The following is a 22,876-nucleotide window of genomic DNA, read 5'->3' as shown; positions in this document are numbered from 1 at the left end:
GGCCCTTCTGACACTCGCAAACAAAAGCAGCTTGCTGGCTTCAGGACTTCCTGCCACAGTGAGTTCCAATGTCCTCAATACACACTCCCAACTTTCAGGACGGACAGAAGCTTCATCCTGCTGAGGTTTAATGGACTCGAGCGCCTGCCTCGCTGTTTACTCGCTCTATTGAGAAAACTCTTAAGAAGCTTCCAGGTCTCTTCTTCCTCATCCTGGGGTTTGTTCACAGATAAAAGATCAGCATGTGCTTTTCTTTTCTTATTATTTCAACAGATAATAAGCATGCTCCTCGTTTCAGAACACGTTTCAATCCATTCATTTGCTCGAAGAGAAAGAGAGCGTTAGGGAGAGGAGATGATGATGATAATGCCTGTTGCTTTATCTCCATTTCTAACCACTCCACTTCCTGTCAGATCACGACATCTTAACCAGTAATGATGACATCTGAATCATTGAGCCTAATCATTCATCGCTGAGTCATTCATAGAACGACGTTTCTTCATCCTTCATCTTTACTTCACATCTTTTATCCTGTGTTAGTGTTATTGTACACAAGCCAAAACCACCGCACTCACTTCATCAGCCATTTATTTCACTTTTCTACATCAAAGGTGGAGGATTTTATGTTTGGACCACACTGAAACAATCCCATAATCGCTCCAGGTATATTTGTACATATTTAACACACTTGGAGATCTGAATACCTGTGAGAGTCAGGATTCTGGCAACTTCACTCACAGCTCAGGGACGTCGAGTAAAGGAAAGGACGATGAAGAAAGACTAGATCTGCTGCTCTAAGCTAAGAATACACTGATTCCAGATGGTGTGGTATTTTACTGATGAGTTCCTCATGGATTTATTCGAAAATATAACGAGATTGATTAATTGATTTTTAGATTGTACGGATCATCGTGCTCAGAGTCGTTATTCACCATCATGAGCATGTGTATCCTGAGGGTCATAACTCACACTTTAGGGCTTTCTGCTCTCTAATGACTGATTAAACAGCGCTAAAGAATCTGCAGCAGCTGGCTTTAAAAAGCGCTTTCTCAAACTTTCTCTCTCTTTCTTTTTTTTTTTGGTAACAGATCATTGACGGTGAAGTGTTTTCCTCTCCGCCGTTTCCTAGCACTCTGCATCGACAGCACTCATGATACCTAATTACTTTAATTATCTTGAAGAGTCCCAAAAGGTGTGTATGCATGCTGCAGGGATTACGTCTGATCTGGAGTGACGAGGGTCTGGTTTGTAAAAGCTGTAATGTGTGTTATAGGAGAGTAACGGTGAGAGCGGCAATTATTCCTAACGATCCACTGTTTCCTCTTAACAATGGCAGCAGCTACAGTACCACATGCAGCACAGAGGAACGAATCACACAGATCAGTGCTGCTGCGGATCCACACACACGACGTCACAATAACCTCATTGTGTTTAGAGAAGAATGTTGCGTAGCTTTCACAGCCATCAGGATTCCCTGCGTATGGACTGCGGAATTCAAGCAGAAGGAGAACATCTCTCCATCCAACACTCAGCACGTGCTAATTAGCTTGACCGCATGTGATATTTGAAAGCTGCGCTCCAGTCTGCTACAGTACAACTCTGTGTTCACTTTATTGTCTCTTTGCTAAAAGCTAAGCATGAACGAATCGGCGTATCTCTTGACATTCTGTGCTGCAAGCCAAGAAAATCAGTGTTGGTGTAACAAAAGAGCAAAGCACCCAGGCATACACACACAAACACACATACTCCCAGCTTTCAGAAATAGATAGGTGTGTGTGTGTGTGTGTGTGAGTGTGAGTGGAGGATGATTAGCTCACAGAGGCTGATGTCTGCAGACAGTGAAAGCAAACAATGACACGGTCTTTCAGATGCCACCAAGACGAGAGAAAAAAACATACATTCTCATCAGAATATATGATCATGTGTAATCATACAGTACATTACAAAAACAGCACACTCTAGTCTGCACTGCTGCTGTTTCCTCGCTTTTCCTTGAGCTTCAGGGTAAAACAGGAAGCTCTCGCGCATCAATCACACTTCACTTGAATATGATTTTTGCCCGGGTTCAGGCAGCCAGCCGTTTCATGTCTCTGCATATGACAGGCCAGGCTAAATGCTTCTGAGGAGCATGTTTGTTTGCTTTTATCTATAGAAGACAAAAAGAAAGACAGAGAGAGTGAGTGTGTGTTTGTGTGTGTGTGTGTGCGTGTGAGTGAGAGGGATTAGAATTTAGCTTCACCAGCTATTAAATCTGTTTGTAATTAATGACCGTCATTTACACACCAGCGTGATGTCGCTGTAAGGGACAACTGTTCCTGTACCAGGAAATCCATTCTGATTAATGCATGGTCAAGTGTGCGTGTGTGTGAGAGAGACACTGTATACAGATTCTCCTCAGAGACAAGGCGAACGGTGTGAGTTACCTGGTGAGTCGTGACTGATCAATACGCTCTCTGCTGCAGTGTCTGAAATTTAATCCCGTAGTAAATGCAGCGGTGCTGAGAGACTCGCCACGGAGCCGACAGGAATGTCAGATTAACATGCGACAAGGAACGCTGGCTTCTGTGTCTCACTCTGGGTTCAGCATCTCGTTAGTTTTATACACCTGAATAACTCGTGATGGAAGGAGGGTTGGATCGATAGATGCAAAACAGATCCACTGAGGAATGGAAAATAGATGGATATAAAATCTGAGAGGGACATGGATGAATGGATGGATGGATGGATGGATGGACTGAGGTTGATGGGTGGACAGAGTCAGGTGAATGGATTAATGGAAAGATGGATGGAGAAGAAAATGGATAGCTGGTCAGGTGAATGGAAGGACACACACAGGCCTGTCACATTTTGTGCACTTGATGGATGACGGATGATACACACAGTCCGTGTGCGTGTGTCCGTGTGTGTATGTGCATGCGTGCGTCCATGCGTCGGTGTGTGTGGTTAGAGGCAGAAGTGTAAATTTAAAAGTTAATTGTGTTTTTGTCTGACCACTACATCTCCGGCATCTCAGTAACTGCTTACACACTGGTCCATTTTCATATCACAACACTGACTCCAGATCAGTTTTAATTCTGCTCTCATCACAGAAACTGACTGATCACAGAGCCACAGAAGTCAGTCTCTCTCTCTCTCTCTCTCTCTCTCTCTCTCTCTGTGAGCATTGGTTGAGCTGGCAGTGATCGGCGGTGCAGGCAGGCAGTAACAAAGCCATCCATTAAAGCATTTGGCTCTTTCAGAGTTTTTCTCTTGCGCCTCGTTGCAGCTGTGAATGTGTTTGATTCTTTCCTGCACCTCACTAATCACGCTCCATGTCTAAAGAGGAATTAAAGAGAAGACAGGATGCATGAGACAAAGGCGGTGTTCAGAGGTTCATGATGATACGCTGCAAAGGGGACAAAATCGATTTTCCCTCCTTGGTGTTTTTCCATTAAGTTTACAAAAATGAAAGAGTTTGTTATTGTGGAGCACAGAGAGAAATTTTGTCTCTTTTTTCCTTTTCTTTTTTCGTTCTTTCTTTCTCCTGCAGGGTTCGAGTTGCTCTACCAGCCTGAGGTGGTGCGTCTCTATCTGTCCCTGCTGACCGAGAGTCAAAATTACAACACCTTAGAAGCAGCAGCAGGGGCCTTACAGAACCTCAGTGCAGGACAGTGGACTGTAAGTACATGCACACACACACACACACACACACACACACAGAGTACCATACTGTGTTTAAATTTAGTGTTGTGTAGTATACGACCAGAGCTTTCAGAACTGCAGTTAAGCAACGCGTGTGTGTGAGAGAGAGAAAGACATATAGATGCTATAAAGAGGATTTCAGAGAGCTGTTTCACTCCATTCCTTGTGCAGAACTTTTCCACCTGTGAAAGCTCACTATCTCCTCCTAGTGCTCACTGTACTCTACTGCAGCACTTTACTTAGACACACGAACACACACACACACACACACACACACACAATAGCTAGGGAGACCACATGGAGAACTTAATCAATAAGAAACTTCCGTGTCCCCTGTTGCCTCCTGAGTTCAGGTTTCTGACTGAGTGGTGTGTCAAATGTTCTCCAGTTTCATCCAGCTCAAACAGCCCTCAGTGTGAGAGATGCTTTCTGTGAACACACACTCCATCCAGTGTGTAGTCTTACCTTGTTCCCAGAGAGAAACACTGAAGTGGAAATATGTGTTTCATCCTAAACATCTGACTCGGTTACAAAGTCACATGCGATCATCTTCTAAATCATCTTCTTCACAGTGGTCCAACTACATCCGGGCGACGGTGCGTAAGGAGAAAGGTCTGCCCATCCTGGTGGAGCTGCTTCGCTCCGACTCAGATAAGGTGGTGCGTGCCATTGCCATCGCCCTGCGTAACCTCTCTATTGACCGACGCAACAAAGACCTTATAGGTGAGAGCCTCTGCTACATTGAAATCCAAACTGCCACCGGCGTTAAATAACGTTAATCACCACTGTTCATCACCTTCGGAAACTGCACCCTCATGTTTAACAGGAAAGTTTTATTCCAACTTGTTTCAGTTTTTGTCCAAGTGACATGCTGCAGCATTCGCTATAACATCCCACCTTCACTTTCCCTGCATCTCAAAATTAGATCTCAAAATCTATGGGGTCTTCTGTCAACCGAGAGAGCAAGCAAGAGAGAGAGAGAGAGACCGAGAGAGAGGGAGGAGTGAGCGCATTACTCCATATTTTCAAATATATGAATAATCTCCACAGTCTTAATAGAGATGTGGAGAAGTGTCAACTCTGTAGCTGTGCTCTTCAAATGTGTGTAAAGCATCCCTGTAATTACATAATGAACACACACACACAGTACAGTTTTAGAGGTGCGTTTCTGGATTTCTGTTTTAGGTTAATTCCCCAAAACAAGGTACAGAAAAATGAAAAGACACACAAACATCAAACACAAACCAAAATGTACACATTGTACACAGCAGCAGTCCAGAACACCAGGTCTAAAAAAAGCACTGTGACAACTATGTGTGTCTGTGTGTATGTGTGGTGTGTTTTGTGTGTGTTGTAATGTGTGTGTTGTGTCATGTTCCAGGGAGCTACGCGATGAGGGACCTTGTCAGTAACCTGCCGAGCGGACAGCAGCGTCCGGCTAAGAACCTGGAGGAGGACACGGTGGTGGCGGTGCTCAACACCATCCACGAGATAGTGACGGACAGCTCGGAGAACGCTCGCTCGCTCATCATGGCTCAGGCCATCGACAAACTGGTGGCCATCCACAGGACCAGGTAATGATGAGGCTGAAATTTTATTCTTTTCTTTTTATTTGATTATTCCTTCATTATTCCTTGGAGCGGTTGTATGAGAGAAATCAGTCCAACTATTCTTTATTTCTACTTCTTATGTAACATTATAATGTGCAGATGCATTATTAGCTCTCTGTAACACTGTTACTGCACTCATTTAACCAGAACTTTAGAAACGAACTGTGAGTTGGAATGTTAAATCGAGGCTAATGCACTAAGCGTAGACTCCAGCTGATTTGGTGGAATCAGAGGCAGTGGAGGCAATTTGAAGCTGTAATTGATCCAGGGGTCCAGACCCCGGAATAAATGGATTTGAGTTAGTCATTGATTCCTGCAAGCACCTCATTCTTCCCTCGGCTCTCCTCCCCGTGACGCTCCTGATCCCCTCACATTCACTAGAGCATTTTTCTCTGTTGCGCGTCTGCTTTCTCCAGGGTCACATGAAAACACGAGCCAGCACGTTGCAGAAAAGTGCTTTACGCTTGTAGTTTCACAGCAAACCTCTTTTCTTCAAAAGAATGTAATTACGCCATGCTGTTGTGTTTCTGCCCCACAGCCAGTCAGCTAGAGAGACCAAGGCTGCTTCTCACATCCTGCAAACGGTGTGGAGCTACAAAGAGCTGAGGAACACGCTGACCAAGGACGGATGGAACAAGACTCATTTTCAGGTGCGGCTCCTGTGCAAGCGGTGAAAAGAATATAGAGAGCGGGAAGCAGCGAGCTCAGTCTCTCAATGTCATACTCTATCTCTGTCCATCTCTCCGCTTTCATCTCGCTACTTTCCCGAGTGCCACGCCATCTCTGAGAGCTTTGTCACAAACACTTGAGAGCTTTTAGTGAGGTGTAATAATAGGACAAACTCCATATTCTTGCACCAATAAGACATACAGTACGTGCTGTGCTGCTGTTTTTTCTGCATGTAGAACATAGTGTCATTTCCAGGAAGTGAAGCTGGTGTAGTACAGCTGGGAGCCTTATTTTAATGCTACATGTCCTCCCTCAGCCCACAGCAGCTGTAGCTTCCAAAGGCTCGAAGAGCAGCAAGTCAGGATACGATGACACCACCCTCCCCCTGATGGAGAAGAACCAAGGTGTGTGTTTTAATTTCCTTTTTTTACTTCATTTTCTTAATTACTCTGTTATTACACCCCGTGTGGCATGTTTATACAGTAAGCATCGCTCTAACTGCATCTTTGTGATCGTCTGGAGGTGGAATCTGGTTTTCTCAGGAACATTTGTAAGGAAACACCAGCGATTTAAGAGCGATTCGGATTAGAAATTTATCCATCAATGTCATTTCAGTGAACGGAAAAATGCGGAATAGAGTTGAGTTACCTCAGGAACATGGACAGGGTAAAAATGAACCAATGGTGAGTCACTGGAAATAAATAATATTCAGTTCTTCATATGATTATGTGGAAAGGACCCATCCTGAGTTGGTTAGCTAGCTGGCTAAGTGATTGCAGATCACTGAGCTTCATCGCTCTTTTTCTGTCCAGCAGCCTCAGTGCTCATGCTCAGTAAAGACAGCACCGTTTCCTACACGAGAAGGCCTGAGAAGGGCCTGGTGCAGCTGGAGTTTGGCTGAATCTGAGAGCAATAGAGAGGATTGTGAACCGTTGTGTAAGCTCCAGGCATCTCATTAAAGGGAGGAGTCTTCACCATGACAGCATTTTCTTTATCGCTCTAGCTCCAAAATTCAGACCTGATGTACACTGTGTAAAGCTGCAACTCTCATTTCATCCTCAGCTTGCTTCAATCCGCTTACCTCTCTCAGTAAATATTGGCTGAGGATTATCAAATGTGTTGATGTTTTTTAGAAGAAGAGAAAAAAATTAAATCCAGCAGCTGGAAGCTGTACATGTAGTGAAGAGATGAAAGAAAAACAGCCTTTGAATGCTTTGCAGGCGACAGAGGCTGTGGCACTGGTGCTATGATACCTATGGATGAACTGGGTCCAGGTAAGACAGCGTTTGCATGCTGCCTAAACAAAAAACCAGAAGAATAAAAAGCATTGGTGCTTATTGAAAACATCTAACAATTCATAACCATGTTATATTTCCCATTTCATTCAGTTTTTTCTACTGAAATGGGAATGATCATGAACCTTCTCACCATTTCACTAATCAAATCCAATTATTTTTCTAACACGACCCTGTCATTCGTGATGATGATTCTAATGCTGTCTGTGAAATTCCTCTTTAAAATGGGGTTTGCAGTGGTCTGTGAGGGGCCAGTCGTCACCGAGACACTGTGAGCTGAGCAAACATGAGCTGAAGAGATGAAGCACTCGTGTGATACTCAGTGTACAGTGAAACAGTTTCTTGCTGTGTGTGTGTGTGTGGGGGGGGTGATGTCATGAACATTTAATAAAAAAAACACAGAAACTCTTGTTCGGCAAGCCAAGCTTTGTTAGAAGCATAAGAACATTCTGGTGAAGCTTCAGCATAAGCATTCAGCTCTCAGTAAGAGCTTCAGTAGTAGCTGAGGAAGGAGCTTCACTTCTAACTTGTGTCTAAAGTATCTACAGTAAAACATTTGGAAGGATCCAAAAACTCAGGAGCTTCAGTAGTCATTTTTGAAGGATCTTTAGTAAATACTTTGGTAGTATCTTTAGTAAAAAACGTTGGTGAGAGTTTTAGTTGGAGATTCAGTTGTAGTTTTCATTAGAACTTTCATGAATAACAGTGTCAGCCTCAGCAGGAGATTTATTGGAAGCTAAATGTGAACTTCAGTTAAAGTTTCAGGAGGAGACACTACAGTATAGTTACTGATTTCACCAGTACTGATGTTGAGATCAAAAGCGGGAGGTGGACTGGAACCTTCTACAGGAGTGTGAGGGACATCAGCGAATCTGTTAGTAACTTCAGAAGGAGCTTTTGTAGAAGTTAATTAGACGTGTTCTTCAGTGGTGGCTGTAGACCTTTATTACATCAGGATGAGCTTGACTAGGAGATGGAGGTAGCAATATGTTTAGGAAGGTCAGGAGGAAGAGTCCTGATGACCTCAGTAGTGTTAGTAAGAAGATCAGGAGCAGCAGAAATCTGTTAAAGAGGAAATGGACTGATGTGCCGTCTGCAGTGGTGCAGTGATGTCTGTAGAAGCTGACAGTAATAGTATAACACCGACTGGCGCTCTGCTCTGTCCCATGAAGGCGTGCGGCTGAAGCGAGGCTGACTGACAGTAATTGGATAGAATGTGAGCTGAGGGAATCGAGCTGGTGAGCAAGAACCTAGAAATGTTGATGGAAGAAACAGGAGAAAGTGAAATGTAGGGAAAAAATGAAATGTCTCATTTCAGCCATGATTCAAAAAAACACAATAAATAATCCAGCGCATGTTTGTGTGATTGTTGTCGTGTCCCGGATGCGTGTGCATGCCCCAAGACACCTCCATCCAATCACAACGCTTTATTTAGTGCACAGCTAACGCCTTCTGTCTCATCTTCTGACTCCTTCCAGACGGTTATTCCACTATTGACCAAAGGGACAAGGACTGCAAATATAAAACCAGCGATGCCTCGTCGGATCTGACGGAGCGGGAGCCTCTGAAGGTGAGATCAGACACGTTATTCCACACATTGAACAAAAATCTAGAGGTGTTTTTTTTTTTTTTACATTAAATGTTTCAGGTCTATCCATCCTGCAACTTTTCTGAGATGGCAGGATGAGAGCATCTGTTGTGTAACGCCGGCTTTCTGCCGTTGTTTTTGAGCTTTCACAGCTTTCCAGTGCTCTCTGTTGCAATCAGGGAGACATCTTGTCACTTTGAAGGAAGAGAGAAAGAGAGAGAGAGAAAGAGAGAGAGAAAGTAAGAGAGTGTGTTTACCCATTTTTGTAATGGAAAAGAAGCTGAGGATGTTCAGCTCCAGCAGTTCTAATAGATCTGATGTTACTGTTTCATCACCGAGGCAGGCTGAAGGTGATGATGATGATGATGATGATGCAGCAGCACACAGCCTCACACGTCCTCTTGTTTGTTTTGAGTGCATTAACCTCCTGCTTTAACACTTCAGTTTCACTGCAGCATAAAAATGTATTTTGTCTGAGTTCTCTGCTTGTTTTGACCCGCATGAATTTTTTATTTTTTATTTTTTTTTAATTTATTTATTTTTTTTTTTAGTAATGATGACTAACTCTTAGTACACTTATCTCTCTCTCTCTCTCTCTCTCTCTCTCTCTGTCTCTCTCTGGATGTTTGTGAAATGCCTTTGTTCTTAGCTGATTTTTATTTATTTTTATTTTTATTAACCCTTCTCCCGTTGCTACAGAATGACACGAATAGGAAGCACTATATCCGGAGCAACAGGCCGACAGTGAGTCTTGTGGACGCTTGCGATGTCAAGCCTCAGCCTGTTGACTCCTGGGTGTAAATGCATGCATGGTAGGTTTTTCTCGGAGCGTTCGCTTCAGGAACATTTTGTTTGTGCCCAGTCCATTTGTCCATCCCACCCATTTCACCCCTAACCCAGAGAGACGGCTGTCTGATGGAGGAATCGGATATTTTTCGGTCTGATGATATCCGATGCCAAGTCACAGACTGTTAGAATGTTATACTATGATGCCGTATGTAGTGTGACCTCGGTAGCACCGTCTGTCAGATCAGTGTAGCTAGAAGTGAATAAAAACTACACTCCCATTCTTTTATTCGTCTCTGTGATGTAAAAAGAGCAAAACGATTCAGTAACTCATTTCTTTTTTTTTTTGTATTATGTTAATCGTTATTCTTTATATTAACCTTTTGTTTTATGTTTGTTCTGTAAAGCTGCTTTGAGTCAAAAGTTTGAGTTGTTAAAAGCGCTATACAAATATATTTGAGTTGAATTGAATTTGAATTTCTTCACCTCATCATGGTTTATTTTCCTGTAAATATCAAGTTTTAGTTCTCACTTAATATACACGTTGAGCAGGTCAACAGCAAGTTGAAAGACCTGTACGTTTTTTATAGAATGTTGTAGCCGGTTTAATTCCAGATGTGTTTGTAATGAAAGGCAGTGTGAACCTCTCTGGGTTTATCACCAACACTTTGTCATGCTTTCACCTCCTTCACTGATCCTCCTGCTTCAGCCTGAACACACACACGCACCTCATATCTCCCTGCTTGGGTTCATGTGGCCTTCAGAGTATATTCTGTGCTTTTCTGGGAATCATGTTGGGTTCTGCTTCATCTCTCCATCACTGATTTCATGAGAATCCAGGACTTCATGTGGGGCTTGTCACATTTCTATTAAAGCTCTAGGTGAAGCTGAGAGCCGGTAAGTCGTAGATGTGAATGTGTGTGTGTGTGTCTTTGTTAGCACAGCTGTAATTAACACTCCATGTTCTTCAACTCCATGAGGATCATCCAGCTCGTCATCCTCGCACTCATTACCACATCCCAAATCCATCTGGATGTGCAGCTGTAAATAATACACACACAGCTGCAGCTCTTGCTGCTTTTCCACCAACTCAGTGCTGGAGAAAGGGGTTTCTATAGAAACGCTGTGAAACGTGAGCATCGTGACTTGTCACAGTTTCAGCCCCAGTTTGTTAAACAGCTCTGTGGTGGTGGAAAAGTTCTGCTCATGTTCATGTTCCTATTCATGCAAGTTCATCATACACCCAGTAAATGTTTGTGTGTGTTTGGGGGGGAATGAAAGTATTTTCTTTCACTCCTGTCTGCCCTTAGCTTCTCTCTCTCTTTCTCTCCTCCACAGGCTTAGCCAGCGTCAGCGCTACGTCACAACCAGTCAAAGGATCTCACAAGACACGAGTCACCACACTGCCATTTATCTCCACGATTCACCAACGTGGACTCATCAGCAAAGAGACACAAACAAAACAAAACAAAAAAAAAAACAAAAAACAGTGCATTCTTTCATTTGGTGAGATGAAACGAAATGATGAACAGTATCAGGAACACACACATACACACACACACCTCTCACACAGGTGCATTCCCAAAGTGTGACGAGGATCCGAGCAGCACGACACGAACTCATGGATGAGGGAAGGATGAAGGATGAGGGCTGAAGGATAGAGGAGGAAGGATGAGTGCAGCAGGCAAAGTGAACGTGGTTATGTGGACATGAATGTGCCTGGAAAAGAAACAGACTGAAAGTAGAAGGGAAAATAAAAAAAAAAACTAGTTTTAGTTTTTAGTTCCTTATTTTCTTCTGTTTGAAGTTTTTTTTTTTGGATATTGATCTTTTCTTTTTTGAAGTGAAGATGGTGGATTGAAGGATGTGTTTTGAGGGAAGAGTAAAGGTGTGCGTATTTGGTTTGAAATTGTTAGATTGTAACCGAACTTAAAAACAAACCCACTATGTCGTGACATTCTGCTAATTTCATCTGTGATCCGGTTTCACGCTTTGTATTTTGTACTTCAGTGCACAGTGTTGGTGTCGCCTTTGTACTATAAAATCACCCAGCAGTGTTGAACAGAGAGTGTATGATAACAGTGAGTGTATGCTAAAAGGAGCGTGTTTACATCATCGCCTTCGCTAACTGGCTAGGAGGCATCTGTTGTTAGCAGGATTAGCATTAGCATCCCTGCTAATGTAGCAAGCGGTATGCTGTGCTTCATTAGGAGATGAAAAGAGGAGGACGGCGTGAAGGAAAGTGTTGAAAGTGTTTTTTTTTTTGTTTTTTTTCTGAAGCACGCTGTCAGGTTTTAAAGCATTTTATATTTTTGTTGCTGTTGTAAGTGTAAATATAAAAAAAAATCAGAGCCAAGAGCAACTCTTTATACATTGCTAAGACGTCTGTGAGTTTCAAATCAGGATGAGCGGCATAAAACATCACCGTCTAATATTAAATCTGTAGTAAAAACCAGAAGGAATTAAAGGGGTGTGTGAGACGACAGTGGAGGAACACTCAGTTACGCTAGTCATCTGTGTAGTTTAGGAAAATGCAAGAATTCAGGCTTTGAGCTAAATGTTATTAAAAAAAAAAAGAAAGAAAGAAAGAAAAGAAATCCTGCATTATTTGGTGTAAATCAGTGAGTAAGAGCAGAGCGTTAAGGTTCGGCTCATGAGCACGACCCCAAGCCCTGAATCTCAGCTCTGTGATTGGACTGGATTGGATTCTGCCTCACTCGCTGTAAATGTGATGTAAATGTCAGACATTTCCATGCTGTAGAGGGAATACAGAATGATGGATCACTCACAGCTGGGACCAGTGATTGTTTGTTTGTTTGTTTGTTTGTTTGTTTACATCTGAATTATTTCATAAAAACCTGCTAGGAAGCTGTGAGCGAGCAGCATGCGACTGCAGCATATCTCCTCCTCCTCCTCGCTCTTCATCGCTTTTCATTTTCTCTTTTGTTTTTTCTTTTTTTTCTTCTTTTTTCTTTTTTTTTTTTTATAGTGTTATAACCGAGACTTCTAACACCAATATCACCTACAAGAAGTGGCTTTGTGTGTTACATGAGTTTGTATTGGGAAGGTGAGTGTGTTCCGTGTCTCCCATCATCCAGACTGCCTTTATTTCCACACCACACAACCAAAGGACTGGTGTATAGTCTGATAGTGTAACGGTGGATCTGGCAATGTGATTAAGATTGTATATTTACACAAAACAGAGGAAAAAGTGGAATCCAGAACTACTTTTGTAGATATCACTCAAAACACATACACATACACACACACGGTAAATGTACACCTTGGTAGCAAACGTGTTTGTAACTATCATATGTGCCTTAACCCTTTCTCTGTGTTAGATCGAGAATTACTGTGTTTTCTATTAAGCTCTTTGTTGTTCCTTTTACCCCGATCTCTCTCTCTCTCTCTCTCTCTCTCTCTCTCTCTCTCTCTCTCTCTCTCTCTCTCCAATCCATGTCCTCAGTGTAGTCTCTAGGCTGGTGGTGGGTTATTTTTGCCTTGTGTTTTACATTGTACTCTGTAGACACGTGATGAGGGCGGGGTCTGTGATGTACAGAAGAACGTCCTTCGTGCTTTCGTAGTGCTTGATGCCACGATGCTCCAGAATGTATTCCGTTCATTTTACTAATCCCCCTGATGGGAAACACAGCACTTGTTAGAATCCAGCGGAGATTTGTAGGGTATCACTTTGGTGTGTTTTCAATAAATTCATGCCTGGAAAGATTTGAGTTGATTTTATTCCAGCTATTTATTACAACTGTATTTAAAAGATTTCTATACATCTTTGAAGAAAATTTCTATACATCTTTGTGTGCAGCTGGGATGGAGCTATGTGTTACAGGGTGGCATGAGCTTCATTGAGAGTGTGTGCTGCTCCTGAGATAGCCTGTGTGATGATGGACAGGTGTTTGTGTGCTTCGTCCCAGTCCTGCTTCAGGCCACTTTTCTTTGCTGCAGCCGCTGCATCCGCCAGACCTGGAAACGTTGCCACGCTGGAGGACCGGGACGTCCAGATCACGTGCCTGCAGGAGACACCATCACATTTAAATTCATCACCACAACCTGAAGATGCTGCTCAGTTCTGCTCATTGTTTTAGAGGTGTTCAGTTAGACTAGAACACACCCGTGTTCTTGTACTGTACGTTTCAGAGGCATTCCTGAACTCATGATGTTTTCATGTCACTGTGACTTACTATAACTCATCCTGACCCTGAGTAATAAATGTCTTCAATAAATGTCTGTCACACTGGACTGAGGAGTGAGTGTACAGTATATGAGATTAGACCAGATTAATTCTGTGCTCTGATTGGTCAGAAGGTGCTGATGTGTTTTCTGTAACAGCAGCTATAGCAGCAGTGCAGGTTTATATTAATATGCTCTGGTTTTAATATAATGCTTAATTATATAATTACATACATTAATTATATAATTAATGAAGTAAAGGCTCATTCACTGCAATCTAGATTTAAGTCATTTCTAATCAGTGATGTGGGGAATTTTCTCTAAGCCGATCTTGATTTGTAAGAGTTGAAGCTGTTACTTTGGTGGTTGATTATTTTCCTGTAACAGAACAACACTGAGTGTTTAAAGCATGATCTAGAGTCTTCTGTATGAAGTGATACCTGAATCCGTATTTATCAGGGAAGGCGAGTGGGTTCAGGAAAGCTCGGTCCAAGAGCATGAGCTGATCGTTAATCCTGCGAGCTTTCAGTGGCCTGCATACATCGTCATAATCATCAACATTTTTCTGTTTTTATCTATAGCAGTAAGAGATTACACAAGACTTCAGATGTCTGTTATTAATTGTTATGACGTACGAGTTGTTCACGACGTCTGAACTGCTGATGGTCTGCTCCAGACTGGTGGCTGCATCCCGGAATGACTTCACTGCTTCCTTTAAGGGTTCTAGCACAAGAAAAAAGACCAGCTTGTGTTTCAGTTCACACCTCAAACAGTTAGTGGAGAGTTTCAGAGTCCACTGTTCCTACAGATCTGCACTTTATTACTTTAAAATGTTATAAGATCGGATGATTTTATGGTTTGATCTTGTACCCATGGAGATCTTGTTCGCTTTCAGATCAGCTTCGAAGCCCTCCACGGCTTCTTTGAGATACTGCTCCAGCGTCTCGGCGTAGTCGCTACATTTAAACGGTAGCAAAATGCTGTCGGCTAGTCGCAACAGGACGTTTCCTGCCGTCCTCGCTACGGCCTGGTGGCTGGTGAAGCCTTTATTATGAGAAACATGATGTCATCAGGTGAGAAGAAAAGATGGTGACATTTAAGTATTAAAGGTCATTAGCTCACCTGGGTCGATGTACTTGGACACGTAATCAAACGTGTCGTAGGCCGTGTGGTATGCAGGGTAGATACGTGCTCTGGTTTTGCTCTGGAAACACAAACTGGACAGCATTAATATTAAAGTTGGGATTTAACCCTCAAACGTGAAATATAAACGTGAAAAATCTGCACTATTTTCACTACAAAAGAAACCCCAAGCACAGTGTGAGGATCTGATCAGGGAAGGAACCGGATTGGTTGAATATGACTAATTTTTTACTACAGCAAAAGCTAAACACACTGAAGATGATTTGAGGGAAGAAATGATTAACAACACAAGTTTATCAAATGAAAAACTTTTCTTTCTGTACAGTCTAAAAATGAAATATTTCACATGGATCAATTCAGAAAGAAATGAATTCTGGTAAGTATTACAACTAAACAAAACAAAAAAAAAGAAAGAGAGAAAGGATCCGGAGAAGTCCAGAGTAGTTTGTAAAGCAGTTGAGAGAGAGAGGCAGGTGTCTGACCCGGTCGTAGGTGTAGGCGATGTCCATGGAGGAAATTCCCAGATAATGCATGAATGCAGCGTAGTCACTTCCTGCTCCTGTCAGGTATCCCATACTGCCCCAAGAACACAAACAAAACTAATCAGCACCCTTAACCACCACAACCTCCTCAGCCTCATCAGCCTCCACACACTCACTTAGGATGCAGGGATTTGTGACGGAGCTCAGAGCGTAAGAATTCAATCATCTGCAACACTCTGTTTTTTAACTTCACCTTCACGCTGTGCTAACAAGAACAGGTCTATAAACCTCATTCCAAGAAATAAAAAGTGAGTTTCTATCATTTTATTATAATAATAATAATAATAATTATTATTATTATTATTATTATTATTATTATTCTTGTTATTATTATTGTTATTATTATTATTATTATTATACTGAGGTGAAAAGTGAGTGAATGGAAGCTGGTACTTGGGGATGACTCCATGTGTGGGACTCGTCCGGTTCGAATGAAGTTTCCAGTTACTGTAGACGGATATGGAGTCTGATCCAGGTATCTTCACCTGATGGTCATGTCTTACATTAGATTTTTTATACTCATGGATCTATCAGAGGTGTATGAACTTCTGAGCTGCTCAGGTTTCTGCGGCTCACCTGTTTGGAGGCAGTAAAGATGACGTCCTGCGCTATGGGGCTAGCCGAGGCTCTGAGGGTTGCGTTAGCTGTGATGGAGGACAAGGACAGACTGTTACTTACTGCTTTCTCCTGGTGTCTCACAATCCTGATGTTTACAATTTAAACCCTGTTAATTTAATAATCGCACTGTGAAACATCATGGAATGATGAACGGGACAGTGTAACTTTACCGAACACGGAGATGTCCACGTTGATGTAGGCCACAGTTCTCTGGCTCAGCTTGCTTATATACTCCTGATAAAACACAAGGGAACAGGCTTTGTTTTTATTTATTTTGATAGAATTTTCTGTTTCTTTTAAAGTTGAACCACAAAATTAGGTGACTCATGAGAAGCACTGCTCTTGTCAAGAATTCCATCCTTTCTGCAACTGGTGTGTGAGGAGAATAAACTTCAGAAATGTGTTTCTTATCTCATGAGTGTGTTAGGTTTGAATTTTGAATTTTTAGTAGTGATAAATTAATACTAATAAATAATATTAATTGATAATCCTCCATCTTCCAGTGATACCCAAAAAACACACATCTCCTAATCCATAGCACCAAACATCTTAATTCTCACCTCAGCGTATTCAGCAGATCCGATCAGACCGAATTCCTCGGCTCCCCAGCTACCGAAGATCAGAGTCCTCCGAGGCCGCCATTTTCCTTTCAGACACAAAGAGCTAGAGATGTGAACACACCTGTACCTGTCTAAACCTCATTCCGATTCGACACCTGTGCAGTACGAGCTCGTAATCCTTTACTCAGCTTTATGAATTTTTTATTATTAACTCATTCAATTTGAGTTGGACTATAAAGTCAGTGTAGTGATGTGAAGCGTTCTGCCCTCTTTCTCATACACAAGCTCACAGACACTTGGGATTGGTCAGCGTCACTCTGACTGACAGCATATATCCCTCCCACTACTCTTAGGCTTTGGATATTATGAACAATGCCACAAAATCCCACGTAACATTCAAGATTTTTTTTTATTCAAGGAATGATTTATTGTCCATGATTTTCACCTGTCTTGACCAGCTGACCCAGGATTCTGGTGATCTCCAACATGACAGCTGTCCCACTGCTGGGGTCTACGGCTCCGTGTACCCAGCTGTCTCTGTGGTTGCCATAGATTACATACCTGTCTGAACACACACATGGAGATAAGACGGAAAAAAAAACTTTTCTCTGTTTTTCTGAATGAATCTTTTAATGCAAAAGTTGCCTTCAGGATAAAATAGTTTTGTGTCTCATGAAAGTAGAGACATGAAAAAAAAATCAATGATCAAATCAATAAATGTCTCATTGAAGCTATTTTTAACGATGGAGTTTAATAGACCGAGACAGGTTCTAATCTCACCTGGCTCTACACTGCCCCAGATCACCCCCATCACATTCGCAGAGTCTCTTAATTCCGCCTTGTTGAACACATCCAGCTTCACATCACTGGGGAACAGAATCACAAACAGAACCTCTGAAGATCTTCTGAACATCACTTCCTGGTGGATGGAGCTGAGGTCTACAAGTCTTACAAAGTCAGGTAATTTTACACAATAACAATAAGGAGGGAAAAAATGTAACTTATCTCAACTTGCATCATATGATCACCAGGTTGTCTCTTCTTTATACTGTTTATTCATCATGTACAGTCTTTTTATTACGTGTCTGTATAGTAGCTACTCATATCAGTGTTTTTATTGCTTACATTAAAATATTTTCACTTTCAAATAATTAATCTTGAGTGGCATTTGATGAACCAATTCTGAAGCTGTATCAACAACCACAGAGGTGAATTATAGCACGTTTAAACATATTTTTATACAACTGAGCAACTGAGGGTTAGTGGCAGGTTGGTAGACCCGGGGTTTGACCTCACAACCTTTCGAGCTGTAGCCCAAAGCCACCAAGCTACCACATCCCCACATAGTATGGTTGTGAATCAGTTTAGAGAAGAATGAATTTCTTGTCTTTGGGTTCTGAGTATGTAAAACACCCTACACCAATACACTGTATTTTTTGTTCCTGTTTTATTTACAAATGTTGATAAATAGTCAAATAATCAAAATAACATCCAGGAATCTGAATCTGGATATCATCCTCGATATCTGCTTCACCTCCATTAATGTCTGATATGGGGACAGCTGATTGGATGTTATCTCTCACATGGCAGGAATGGTGTGAGGTGAAGGTTATGGACGAAAGGAACATCTGCAGCTGTGATATAACACGATCCAAAATGTTTAAGAGGTTTCAATTATCAAAATCTCCTGGAGGACTGGAAACAATTTAAAACTAAATATGGCTGAGAGGTGAAGGTTCAAGTGGGATTATGGATTTCAGGTTCAGGTGACTGATTTTCTCCATCAGCAGCTCTGACAGTGATATCGAATTTCTGGTGAGGTTTCTTTAGCGTACCTGTTAAATGGAACCTTACCAGTCTTTTAAATGAGATGTGTTTTTGAATCCAGGTCCACCAAAGTTGTATTTGCAGGGAAACGAGCCCTGCCAGTTCTCAGGAGCCTCAGGTCCATCAAGCTCACTATACCAATCATCACAGATGTAGATCAGTAAAGCTAGAAGTCAGTTAATTCTCAGTAGTAATAATTAGTATTGTTGGAGCGAACCATTCTTGACTCACCATATTAACTTCATAGCATCTTCAAACCCTATTGGCTGGAGGGGAATGGGAGAGACCCCAGGGATGTCCTTCTCATCGATTCTGTAAGTGCCATCTAAAATTGGGATTTGTTTTTCATGAACAAACTATTTCAAATACTTGAATATGTATAATTCTTTAACTATTCTGAATATCCACATCACGTGCGGTTACTTTTGGCAGCCAGGTATGGTGTCAGCTGATCTCCAAAGTTGGTGTTATAACTTCCTCGCTCGACCCCAGAGGGTGGGAGGTACCACGAGTGGGGGTAGGTTTCGTTTACATCAGACATCTTCCCGTCGTTGATGTCATAGGGGTCTGTGTAGACAAGAACACCGATGACTCCGAAAGGGGCGGCGTTTATACCCTGCACAAGATGAAAGAAGAGTTGAGTCAAAGAAAGGTCTCAGTTAACAAGACTGCATACCCATAAACTCAAGGAGTTCAAAAGAATTGAAAAGATCCAAATTTCACAAAGATCTGTTGCTTCCTCATTAGCAGTGACCTTCACTTCACAATGTCCTGTAGGAAATGACAAGGACATTACTACCTTCCTCTACCTTTGAATCCTCACTTCAATGCAATCTACTGAATATTCCAGATAAAGTGTGGGATATATTTCTCAATTTGAACTTGATGTGGCATGAATTCAGAACATCAGGAGATAAAGGAGGAAAATCATAAATTTTAAAGGTAAAGGTATTTTAAAAACTAGCTATTATTAGCCATTAAACTGTAGTGAATTTATTCATGGTTTTACAATAATAGTAGTATACAATCTACAGTAGGAGAAGCCAGAAAACTGGATCTTCGTGACAGGATGTTTTTAAGCTGGTAAATGTGGTGTTTTGTGTGTGGTGGAGTTTGGTGCGTGGTGGAGTTGTTTGCGATGGAGTTTAGTGATATGCGGTGGTGTGTGATAGAGTTTGGCGAAGTTTGTTGGTGTGTGATGGAGTTTGGCAAAGTTTGTTGGCGTGTGATGGAGTTTGGCGAAGTTTGTTGGTGTGTGATGGAGTTTGGCGAAGTTTGTTGGTGTGTGATGGAGTTTGGCTGTTTGTTGGTGTGTGATGGAGTTTGGCTGTTTGTTGGTGTGTGATGGAGTTTGGCTGTTTGTTGGTGTGTGATGGAGTTTGGCTGTTTGTTGGTGTGTGATGGAGTTTGGCTGTTTGTTGGTGTGTGATGGAGTTTGGCGAAGTTTGTTGGTGTGTGGTGGAGTTTGGTGTGTGATGGAGGTTTCTCACTTTATCAGCTCTTCCTGATCCTCCGTATCTGACGATGGCGATTGTTCCGGTTAAGTTGCCCAGGGTTTTGTTTAAATGCTCATAGTCACTCACTTTCCCCTGGTTGGCATACACCAGCTTTCCCTGTACAACACATAAAGATGTGTGTTTGAAGAAACGTAATGACGGATGCACTAATGGTCAGTTCAGGTTGAAAGCATTGCAGCTGCCGAGCTTCTGTGACGGGTTTGAGCTGAACGGTGTGACGCCTGTGATAGCCTCAAAGGTCAGCAGATAAACAGCTGGTTACAGAGTTGGAGGTCTTTTAAAGGCTGTTATCATCCTGCTATCTGTTACTTAGTGCTGTAACTCAGAGGAAGGATGGGAGTGTGAAGTGGATCGATCAGAAAGATTACTCAGGAGAGATAAGATAAATCTGAAGTGAGGCAAAAAAAATGAAATGTCATTTTATGACTGTTAATAAAAAGCGTGAGAGGTTGGTGTGCTTCCTCCAGCATAGTGTAGAGTCACACTGTGTTCTGAGAAGAAGGTTAAAAAACAAGGTAATATTTTAAATGTCACTGTGACTGTCAGGAGTTTACATTTTAACTCAGAGCAAAGAAATTTCAGCTTGTCTTTATAGCTGCTATAACGTAAGTGATAAGCGCAGCTAACTTGTTGCATGGACATTGCACAACATTTAATGTAACTATAAATGGAGTTAAACAGAGCAGTGTAACATTATAAATTAACTGTTGTAATTGTTGGGAAATCGCTATGGAGTGTGAAGAATAAAACACTTTGGAGAATGCAGCTATAAAAATAATTAACTCCACTTTATCGCATCAGCCAGTGGATGATTATTTTTTTATAACTTCATGTAACTTCTTTATTCCTAATGATTTATAGCATTATATTATTACAGTGTTGTTCAGATAAATGGAGAGGATCAGTGAGAAGCATCAAACTGAAGGACAAATAAAGACAGACACACACAAACAGTTACACACACAGTTACAAAAGTAGATACATTATTACAGATTATTCACACCTGGACATGTCCTGCAGGTCCAAACGCCGCATACGGCTGCACAACGTCCCGGGTGTCTTGATCCGGATCGTACATCTTCTCCTTCTCCCTTATGAAGTCCACCACCTCAGAACCTCTCACTGAAACACCAACATAAACTGAAAAACCAATCTATTTCCAGTAACATGCATTGCGTGGATATTAAACTGATCCCGTTCTTTAAACATGTTTAACATTGCAAACAAATGCAGTGACTGATATGTTCAAGTAAATAAAATCTGAAGGTCTCCATCACCATGGATACATTTCATTTATTTATTCAAAAAGGGACATTTGCACAAATTTTGTTTTAATTTCTCTCTCTCTCTTTTTCTCCCTCTCCCTCTCTCTCTCTCTCTCTTTCTCCCTCTCACTCTCTCTCTCTCTCTCTCTCTCTCTCTCTCCCTCTCACTCTCTCTCTCTCTCTCTCGAGTAGTCAGATAGCAGAAAAAAAGCTGGACTATATGATGGACTGGTAAGAGAGAGCTCTCAGCTCTTATCGCCATGGTTACAGCATTTTATAGCCAATAAACTAATAGGATTGTTAAAGTCACTCATGTAAGGACAGCATGATCTAAATGCTTTTAGTGTTACGGAAGATTCTGAAATCGCATCTCACATGTCTGATGTTTACTGCAACCCTGTACAGCACTGATAATGTTCACGGTGTGAGAATTTCTCCTTCTGTAGGAGAAAAGAGAAATCTACACACTACACACTGAGTGTTTCATTCAGAGGAACTGAGCTCTCTGCTGGGACTCACCCACTGTCACGTTATTGGGCTGGTCTTTGTCTGGGAAGGAAAGATAAACTCTGTAATCCTCCCTCCATGCAGCATCCAGCCCTGAGTCTCTGTCCTGCCAGCGCTTCAGCATGTAGTCCACTGTGGCCTCGTCCCCAGCTGTGGTGGCCATGTGGGGGACACGGGTCAGGACCCTGGAGGAGGACAGCAGAGTGGGTTTTACACACACACACACACACTTACGCAAACACACACTAAAACACACACATATACACACGTGCTCAAGGAAGCTAAATGGTACAGTGATTAATATCCTAAGTGCTGGATAATGTTGGCTGTTATCTAGCTAACAAATGTCCAGCAAGCTAATGTTAGTGTAGTGGAACTGGTGAGACTGTAACCAGCTAGTAATCCCCAGAGATCCTGATTTACATTCACTCTGCACTTTGTATTCTTTATAGAATTCTAGACTCTAAAAAGCTTGTAATTAAAAAAGATATTTTTTAAAACTCAAATCTTACTCCAAGTTCAGTACAAATAATAAGCTTTAACAAAAATGTCAATTTATTTAATATACTGTGCTGTGTGTATAAAATCTATGAAATGTTCATTCAGCTTCTATTAGTGAAGCTGCTTGTTTCAGTCAGAACTCACTGGAGATTCTCCTGAATCTGCAAGGTGTCCACCTGAGCGAGGAAGTTCTCGATGAGGTTCTCGTCCACATCCTGACTCACCTTCTGCACCCACTCCGGTAACGGAGTCACATTCTTCTGATCGATCCCAAAATGGCCAATCAGGATCCCTACAGTGAATATAGCCGCTCCAGCCAGAGCAAACAGCAGCACCTTCTTCAGCATGATGAAGATCTCTCACAGCAGCTCTCAGCTCTCACAGCTCCTTCAGCATCTACACTGGACACTAATCTGCAGCTACACAACACCTCGTACTGTGCTTTATTACTGACGTATGAGACTTTAGATTACGGTGTGAAAAGGGCAGAAGGTTCAACACTTTAAAGAACAGAAGCTGAGATACGGCACTCTGAGGTCTTCTCAGACCGTAAAGTTTACTGATTAATGAACTTGTGGACTT

The 22,876-nt window shown here is 41.9% G+C and overlaps 2 protein-coding genes across 8 annotated transcripts in view; one reads left to right on the top strand and one right to left on the bottom strand.

The window, feature by feature from the left end:
• Positions 1 to 13,353, top strand: part of arvcfb (ARVCF delta catenin family member b) — a 122,977-nt gene extending 109,624 nt beyond the window's left edge. For 4 of the 7 annotated variants that reach the window (XM_060884139.1, XM_060884136.1, XM_060884137.1 and 1 more), the window contains 9 exons: positions 3,530 to 3,657; positions 4,254 to 4,404; positions 5,063 to 5,255; positions 5,830 to 5,941; positions 6,277 to 6,364; positions 7,181 to 7,234; positions 8,734 to 8,825; positions 9,543 to 9,655; positions 10,968 to 13,353. In XM_060884139.1, the coding sequence (XP_060740122.1) occupies positions 3,530 to 3,657; positions 4,254 to 4,404; positions 5,063 to 5,255; positions 5,830 to 5,941; positions 6,277 to 6,364; positions 7,181 to 7,234; positions 8,734 to 8,825; positions 9,543 to 9,644 (920 nt within the window). In that variant the 3' untranslated portion in view covers positions 9,645 to 9,655; positions 10,968 to 13,353. The remainder of the gene's footprint in view (positions 1 to 3,529; positions 3,658 to 4,253; positions 4,405 to 5,062; positions 5,256 to 5,829; positions 5,942 to 6,276; positions 6,365 to 7,180; positions 7,235 to 8,733; positions 8,826 to 9,542; positions 9,656 to 10,967) is intronic. The other 3 variants (XM_060884140.1, XM_060884141.1, XM_060884142.1) reach the window with 3 other exon arrangements.
• On the bottom strand, positions 13,352 to 22,766 carry naaladl1 (N-acetylated alpha-linked acidic dipeptidase like 1). The gene is made up of 19 exons (XM_060884143.1): positions 22,439 to 22,766; positions 21,806 to 21,978; positions 21,025 to 21,143; positions 19,995 to 20,117; positions 18,928 to 19,120; positions 18,736 to 18,829; positions 18,532 to 18,636; positions 17,458 to 17,543; positions 17,123 to 17,242; positions 16,678 to 16,763; positions 16,288 to 16,351; positions 16,076 to 16,143; positions 15,893 to 15,984; positions 15,440 to 15,533; positions 14,937 to 15,018; positions 14,685 to 14,858; positions 14,450 to 14,537; positions 14,255 to 14,347; positions 13,352 to 13,654 (listed from the first exon to the last, which is right to left on the bottom strand). The coding sequence occupies exons 1-19, from the start codon at positions 22,639 to 22,641 to the stop codon at positions 13,468 to 13,470; spliced, it is 2,244 nt and encodes a 747-aa protein (XP_060740126.1). The 5' UTR covers positions 22,642 to 22,766; the 3' UTR covers positions 13,352 to 13,467.
• Positions 22,767 to 22,876: the final 110 nt, after the last annotated feature.

The sequence above is a fragment of the Tachysurus vachellii genome, chromosome 12, assembly GCF_030014155.1.
Source record: "Tachysurus vachellii isolate PV-2020 chromosome 12, HZAU_Pvac_v1, whole genome shotgun sequence".
Lineage (NCBI taxonomy): Eukaryota > Metazoa > Chordata > Actinopteri > Siluriformes > Bagridae > Tachysurus > Tachysurus vachellii.
Note: the sequence above shows the minus strand (reverse complement) of the source record. Positions and strands in the feature narration are given on the sequence as shown.

Excerpts from the sequence above, each read along its gene's own strand:
- naaladl1 (XM_060884143.1), bottom strand. The coding sequence starts at position 22,641 with ATGCTGAAGAAGGTGCTGCTGTTTGCTCTGGCTGGAGCGGCTATATTC. Across the intron at positions 21,144-21,805 it reads GCCCAATAACGTGACAGTGG|TGAGAGGTTCTGAGGTGGTG; the intron begins GTGAGTCCCAGC and ends TTGGTGTTTCAG. Across the intron at positions 20,118-21,024 it reads GACCTGCAGGACATGTCCAG|GGAAAGCTGGTGTATGCCAA; the intron begins GTGTGAATAATC and ends TGTGTTGTACAG.